This window comes from Limulus polyphemus, unplaced genomic scaffold, assembly GCF_000517525.1.
Source record: "Limulus polyphemus unplaced genomic scaffold, Limulus_polyphemus-2.1.2 Scaffold306, whole genome shotgun sequence".
Classification (NCBI taxonomy): Eukaryota; Metazoa; Arthropoda; class Merostomata; order Xiphosura; family Limulidae; genus Limulus; species Limulus polyphemus.
Genome location: NW_013665916.1, coordinates 495,005 through 503,370, shown reverse-complemented (window position 1 = coordinate 503,370; position 8,366 = coordinate 495,005). Strand labels below are relative to the sequence as shown.

Below are 8,366 nucleotides of genomic sequence, written 5' to 3'. Positions count from 1 at the left end.
ATTACATCTGGGACAGTCTGTCTAAGATTAACATTATTAAATACCACTCAACGACATTCCATTATTACATCTGGGACAGTCTGTCTAAGATTAACATTATTAAATACCACTCAACGACATTCCATTATTACATCTGGGACAGCTACCGTTATGACTAAGAATAACATTGTTTGCAGCATGGAGTAATATGCCATTATTACAACGGGGACAGTCACTGTTCTGAATAAGTTTAATATTATTAAGCATCAAGAAGTGATCTGCCATTATTACATTCGGTACAATCACTGTTCTGACTAAGTTTAACATTATTTATAATCATGAAGTGATTTGTCATTATTACATCTGGAAAAGTCACTGTTATGACTAAGAGTAACATTTAAACATCATGAAGTAATCTTCATTGTTAAAACTGGGACAATTACTGTTCTGACTAAGATTAACATTGTTAAGCATCATGAAGTAATATACCATTATTACGTCCGGGGCAATCATTGTCTTCACTAAGATTAACATTATTAAGCGTCATGTAGTGATCTTCATTGAATATAGGCCTCTCGATTTGGGGTAATGAAGTATAAACAACTTTCCAACTAACAGAGGGAAGTTGAGGTTCTGTAGTAATCTATAGTCGGTTATCTTGTTTCGGATATTAGCGCAAAGCTACAAAATGGACTATCTGTGCATAGAAAGTTCTAATTTCGAACTGATAGACTAGAGAGAATAAAGTTAGTTAAAGCACTCACCGCCATCACTTACGCTACTATAATTTGATAATTGAATCTGATTGTCGATCTTATAACACACCTACGACCCCAAAGTTGAAAGCTTGATCTTTCGTTTGCGGAAGGACGGAAACCATGGAATCTCGTTTTTACAGTCCGGCACGCTAATCAATATGCCACATCCGGTAAATGAATGCTTGGATAACAATCTTATTGTACAAGTAGCATGTAAACAGTTCTAGTAGAAAATTTAAGCAAAGAAAAACACTGTCATTTTTTTATGAATATAAAAATCGTCTCTAAATAAACCTGATTTCTGAACGAGTTCTTTATCAGAAAACAAGAAGAAAAACGTTTTTAACATCCGCTGTTATTTCATTATAGAAAATGAAATCAAAAAAGTAAAACTCATAAGGGAAAATATAGCAATACTGCCTTTTTACTTCAGCCTATTAGGATTTATAAGGTTACATACTTAATCAACGTGAACAAACACCCTTCCATACACGCGGAATAAGAGGTTCCACAGGAGAGTTGTTTGTTGTTAAGCTCAAAGCTACATAATGCACTATTTGTGTTATGCCCATTACGGGTATCGAAACCTAGTTTTTAACGTTATAAGTTTCAGACTTAACGCTGAGCCATTGAGGAAGCTGCACATGAGGGAGTCTGTGAAATAACTATTACACCTCTTAAGAGACCCCGAGTTGGAAGAATAAGTGATAGTGCATGCTATATGCTCAAGTGAAATTAAATTAAGGCCACTCGCCTTCATTACAAGTAAAATAAAAAATGGCTAACTTTTAAACAGTGTATCTTATTCTACAATGTTCCCATTGTATCTTTAAAATACTGAACAAGGTCAAGCTAATGATCTAGATCTTTCAGTTTATGCCAAGAAGCACTAGTCACAGCATGATTAAGTACAATAAAGCTGCACCATGAAATCAGTTTCATGTATCATGTTTCTTTAAATCAATCTAATTTTTGTTCTAACCAACTCGAAGAATTACCAAAAACCTAGTAATTTGATACCAGTAGTGTTCCAATTAGAATTCAATGGACAGTCCATACGATTTGCTCATGCCTCAATCCCTAGCTTATTTGTTTTTAAATCATTAAACATCGAATCTACAGACGAAAAGGGTATAGTTTCACGTTCAATAATTGAAAATTTTGTTTCTTGTCTAATGATAACACTAATATCATCTGCATAAGCTATAATTAAAAATTGTATGTAAGCAGTAAGAAAAAGGTCTCGTATTAAAAATCGAGCGACATCTACTTAGAAAATATTTCTACTGTCGAAGTCATTGAATGATAAATAAATTGCCAGTCGAATAAAACATGTATATATATACACGAAGTTGTACATCAGTTCCATACTTATAAAATACCGGGCAAAGGAGCATAATATGATTTGATAATATTCACATTTGTGGTATTGTCGCTATTATTAATTCCAAAACTGAAAAATTTAACTCCAGTTGTCCTTAGCTTCAAGAAGGCTTTTGATCGTTTTAATATCAGTCTTGTAGAATGCTCTTTCTGTCTTTGAAATTCAGTGGTTTAGTTAATCAAACACATAAAACTCTATACTGTAATGCTTCCTTTTATGTAATACACAGTTCTGTTCTTACGTGTAAAACTAACTTAGTGCGCGGAATACGCCAATGTGACTTCCAAAAAACAAGTGTGATTGGTCTTCAGTTATATATTATATGTATCAGTGAGATCACATATCTTAGAACTCGTCTCTTTAATCTAGGCAGTTTTCATTTTCAACAAATTCCTTAAACACTGTTCATAACGGACGATATAAATATCTACAGAACTTAAAGTGCCACTCTATAGACAACCCACCAATCCAGGACTTGTCTTTGGAAGTTAGCTCGTCAGTATTTATTTCGTCACTCAGTTTACTCTGTTTGTTTGTTTTTTTCTGATAATTTTGATAAATTTAAAAAATAAGATCTATCTTGCTATAAGTTTCATGTTTGCTGTAAATATTGTTTATAAAAACGTTCATCAACTTTCTCGGACCTCTCAACTATACTTCCATCATTATTTTCTCAACTACCGATAAATAAAAAAACGTACGGTAATCACCTTACAGTTCGTACAAAATTTAAAATGGGGAAACTACTGCTGCACTTCAGGGAATGCAACAAGAAACTAAAGAAATATAACACTTGAGACACATAGAAACATGACACTTCAGACACATAGAAACATAACACTTGGGATACATAGAAAATACAGTTGATACTCGAAGAAATTTCTCAGAATATGTTGAGTTGGTCAACTTATCCGTATCACCTTTAACTTACATGAACGATTTCTCGCTTATGTATAAAAACTTCTTTTTTGAGACATATTATTGAAATTAAACTCATCTCTATGCCATATTCATTTACATTCTACAGACTTGAGGTTCTTCAATCACGGCAATTAAGACTTACGTTTTGTTTACATAAAATTAAATAAAAAAGAGATTAATAAAGATGAAGGGAAACCTGAGCATTATTTAAAAAATATATATGTAGAAATTTCACGTCATAAGTCATTGACGAGGCACTACTTATTTAAATATATATATATATATAGAAATTTCACGTCATAAGTCATTGACGAGGCACTACTTATTTTAAATATATATATATATATAGAAATTTCACGTCATAAGTCATTGACGAGACACTACTCGCTGGCCTCACTTAGTGCTGTATGATGTTCGTATGAGAACAGGAAACTAGAAAATCGTTAAAATGTTTTCGCCTGCCGCTAATGTGGTTCTAAACCTTGAAAAAACAAACTTAACTTCGTGAAATATTCTGCGTGATCCTCATGGTATACATCACTAAGATATTTTCTTGGAAATTTCGGGTGCAACAATAGATTAGCTTTGAAAATTACATTATTAATATTAGCATGCGAAAAACCATACTTCAAGACATATATTCACAAATATGTTTATAATAAGCTCACACTATTATTATATTTCTTTTCTATTTTCAGAAAGAAATAATGGTGTCATCCCCGGTGCTTGGTGCCGCCACTGGTGTTGGTTTGGCTTTATTGTTTGGTCTGACTCTTGTCATTTACAGATATTACCGATATAACCGAAATACTAAGGATACTTTCTTTTCAGCGCCATCTATCCGTAAAAGTAGTTGTGAACGGCGCAGTAAGGTGCTCATGTTTAACAGCGGGATTGCATCAAACTCGATTGGTCCGCAACAGGTAAGTTTAATGCTAGTGTTTTTCTCTTTCTTTTGTTAATTTTAACGAAATTTGATAAATCTAACTGCCTGTTTTGAATACAGTCTGATAATGAATACCTCAAGGAAAACTGATATCATTATAGCGAGTGACCTGCCTTAATTTCTTAATAGATTTTATTCTCGAATGAGGTTGTTTGTATGCTATTTGTAACGAGTCTAGAAGGTAGCTTTTCCATCGGCCTGTTACATAGACTCACACTAGAAAAGCGACTAGTCGTCATGTTGTCATGGTAACAAGATGTATTCTTCAATCTGCAGACAAGATGCAAGATGTGTTCAGGTAGAGTCGGTTAACAAGCAATGAAAAGAAATACCAGAATAGTTCATGTTCGAAGTCCTAAAAGTCCTCTTTAGAACAAACACATCCATGTATTAATACTTAAGTATTTAATTTTCTGAATACGTTTATAGTTTATGTTAAACACTATATAATATAAAATATTGTAGAAAATTAACATTTTCTTAGGAAATGTGTTTCTTCGACTAAATAATTAAATTCCAAGATATTTGGTAAATTTCAACATACCGTCTTTTTTAACCTGGTTTATAGGTTCTAGAACACCGTTAAAGAACAACCAAAATATTTATGCTTTGTTTTTATTTTTAATTAAGCACAAAGCTACACAAGGGCTATCTGTGCTCTGCCCACCACGGGTATCGAAACCCGGTTTCTAGCGTTATAAGTCTACAGACATACCGCTGTACCACTGGGGGGCAATATTTATGCACCAAATATCTTGTTTGATGTTTATCAACACTAAACAAGTTAAAACTTGGTTAACAGACTGTCTCAAAACCAAGGTTAGATAAGTTTCAGACATAAGTTAGTACGTAGTATAAAGTAAGCTTAAAATGTAGGTCTTAAAAATGTAAAACCTAAGTTTTAACAATGTTGTCAAGTTTTAAGCAGTATTAGTTTTAGCAGATTAGGGAGATTCAAAAGTTATTAGTTTATTGATGGTCTTCATATCCAATTGCGGGATATGTTATTGAAAAAAATATATATACATATTTCTATAATAATTCGCTGAACTTAAAACCTTTACAAGACGTTATTAACAGCACGTGTTTTTGCGGGAATTCTACAAAATGTAAGTTATGAGGGGTGAAGTCCGATTATTTTCAAGAGATGAGGGGTCATCAATGAATCCCCACTTATTCATTCGGTTTTTAATATTGGACTTGTTAGAGAATAAGGGTCATCATTGAATTCCCACTGATTCGGCATCTAATATAGGAATTCTTAGAGAAGAAGGGTCATCAATGAATCCTCACCGGTTCAGCATCTAATGTGGGAATTTTTAGAGAAGAAGTGTCATCATTGAACCTCCACTAATTGGGCATCTATTATAGGAATTGTTAGAGAAGAAGGGTTATCAATGAATCCCTACTATGGTATCTAATGTGGGAATTTTTAGAGAAGAGGACTAATTGATGAATCCTCACTAATTCAACATCTGGTATGAAAAAGTTTTGATCTAATACATATAAGAATCAAACACGCAAGCTAAGTTAAATGATACGCAACGACTGAAGCTGAATTTGGTTGTCATTTTACTCTGGTTTAACTCTTATTTGTCTCCTAATATTGAACGGTTTCTCACTTGCCACAAAACAAAATTTGTTTAAATTTTTGTCTTATAAGAATGGTTGGACTCACGTCTTGTTTTACAAAAACGGTTGTTCTCACGCCTTGTTTCATAATACTGGTTGGCTTCAAGCCTTGAAGCCCGGCATGGCCAGGTGGTTAGGTACTCGACTCGCAATCTGCGGGTCGCGGGTTCGAATCCCCGTCACACCAAACATGCTCGCCCTTTGAGCCGTGGGGGCGTTATAATGTGACGGTCAATCAAATTATTCGTTAATAAAAGAGTAGCCCAAGAGTTGTCGGTGGGTGGTGATGACTAGCTGCCCTCCCTCAAGTCTTACACTGCTAAATTAGGGACGGGTAGCGCAGATAGCCCTCGTGTAGCTTCGCGCGAAATTCAAAACAAACAAGCCTTGAATCTTAACTCTGGATGGACTCCTAATTTGTCTAATAAAACTGGTTAAACTCACATAATTTTGGTTCGTCATATATATTCTTTCAATAACACAGATGTTCTTTACATAACAATAGTTTGACTCACCTTGAGACTAGTTGGTCTCAAACATTATGGCAATAATTTTAAGGCACATTTTCTCATAAAGTAGTTGGTCTTCAACTTTATTTAATGGTTCTGGTTGGTCTTTCCTCTTGTGTCATAACACCAGTTTGTCTGACACCTTATCTTTTCATACATTGTATCATAATTCCGATTTGTCTTTTATGTTGCTACATAGATTTGACTCATATCTTGTGACAGAACACTGGTTGATCTATAAGCTTGTTAGGAATTGTACACTGTCCCCACAACGCTGGTTTCACTCAAACATGTTCATAAACTACTGCTTAGACTCGTACTTCGCCTTTACTATATTGATTGTACAGAATATTGATCGTGCTCCTAATCTATTCACACATCATCGATTGAATTTTTTAATCTGTTCTCCAATCATTGATTTCCCTAACAATTTGTCTCCAGGAAATTCGATTGAACTTAGTATTTTCAAATCCACGACACTGTAGGGCTTTTGCTATATTATAAAAGAGTAGTTCACTGTTAATACGTATGAGGGTTTTCGTTCTTCGTACAAATACAAATTTCACATATACAGATTTAACAACAAAGGAAATTAAACAAATTTACGAGTTATTTCCAATATGTAAACTTTATTTTGCAAATCCGCATAGAACTCATGAATTTTTGTTGTATATCAATGATACTTATAGAAACAAATAGCGTATCAGGTAATTTTTAATTCAGGAATAGATTCTCTTTTCAATAGAAACTTGATTTCGTAATGCAAATGCATTTTAAATTAGGTGAATTTTTACTTTTGGTGCTGCATGTTATAAAGCAAGTTTAAAAAAACTGAATCTAAAAATTGATGTGTTTATTAAAAAAACAAGTTGGTATGAGTAAGTAAGATTAAATTCCTGTTGTTAAAATGAGCAAATGTTGACATTGAAAATTAATTTTGACTTCGTTACTGTAAGCAAAACATTTTGTTTTATTTTTTCGATGTAGAAGCAAAACAATTTGTTAATAAAGCTAAGGGGGGAGAGGAACGGCTTCTTCTCTCCAGGTAATAACGAAAAACATTTAATTTCAGCCAACGTTTTGCCTTTGCGGCTTCATCAGGTTTAATAGTACATCAAACAGTTCTTGTACTACTAACTTTGATAAACGCGCAAGAGCGAAACATTGGCTGAAAGAAACTAATGTTCGTGTTTTTTTCTTCTCTAACTTTATTGACAAAATCTCTACACCCTTCTCGTATGCACTACAAATTCTGAAAAAATACAACAATTTACGAAAATCCATTAGACAGTTTTCTTACTGCTTTTCTGGACTGTGATTTGTTATCAGAAAATAGAAAAATAATGAACTCTCAAAACAGAAGAAGCAAAGTGTTATTTTTACAGGTAAGCAATTTTTATTCCTTCATGTGCCGTCTCATAATTTTTGAGATTTTAGTGCCATTTGTCAACCTACCAAGAACAAATCATGGTAGTTTATTATTCTAGTGCAAAGTTTGAAACTGGAAATGCTAGTAACTTGACCAGGTTAGAGGCTGTTATAAGAATACTTCTTAATTATCATATATACTTCTACATCAGATACATAGGTAGATGTATTGTTAGAACATCATAGCCGTTAATAATTTAAATACTATTCCTCGAGAAAAGAGTATTATCCTCTTGTGTGACGTACAAGTTATGTCCTCGGTTTATGAATGCCGTGTGCTCATGTTGTGTTGTCGAATGTCTATGAAAAGTCACTTAGAAGGCAGGAGATAAGTAGCCAGTTTCACCGTATATGTATATATATATATATATATATATATCACCACTTACTCCTATATTCACAATAAAAGAGACGAGAGCGGTGTGACGTTAGAAGGCTCTATAAAAAAAGGGACAGCTTCTGAGGCAAAGAGTCAATTAAGAGGAGAGTGCCTCTAACTGTTATCCTTAACAGATATCTCCTTAACACTGTTCTCTTTAAGATTCCCATTCCTTACTTCATGGATGACGCATTTGGTTAGTCGTATCAAGAACCTGCAACTCAGTAGGCTTAACTTCGTGAGCGTCTTGTTGTTTCAATTTACGTTTATGCGAGCACATTAAATTGTTCGATGATACAGTTAAATGTTGTGTTTATATAGTAGTCAACATTGTTCTGTGGTACAGTTAAACGTTGTGTTTATATAGTAGTCAACATTGTTCTGTGGTACAGTTAAACGTTGTGTTTATATAGTAGGCGACTTTGTTCTG

General features: G+C 33.7%; 1 protein-coding gene across 1 annotated transcript in view; it reads left to right on the top strand.

The window, feature by feature from the left end:
- Positions 1-3,908: 3,908 nt before the first annotated feature.
- Positions 3,909-8,366, top strand: part of LOC106457238 (synaptotagmin-5-like) — a 36,806-nt gene continuing 32,348 nt past the window's right edge. Inside the window, exon 1 of the mRNA XM_013916633.2 lies at positions 3,909-3,965. Coding sequence (XP_013772087.2) covers positions 3,921-3,965 — 45 coding nt within the window. The 5' untranslated portion in view covers positions 3,909-3,920. The remainder of the gene's footprint in view (positions 3,966-8,366) is intronic.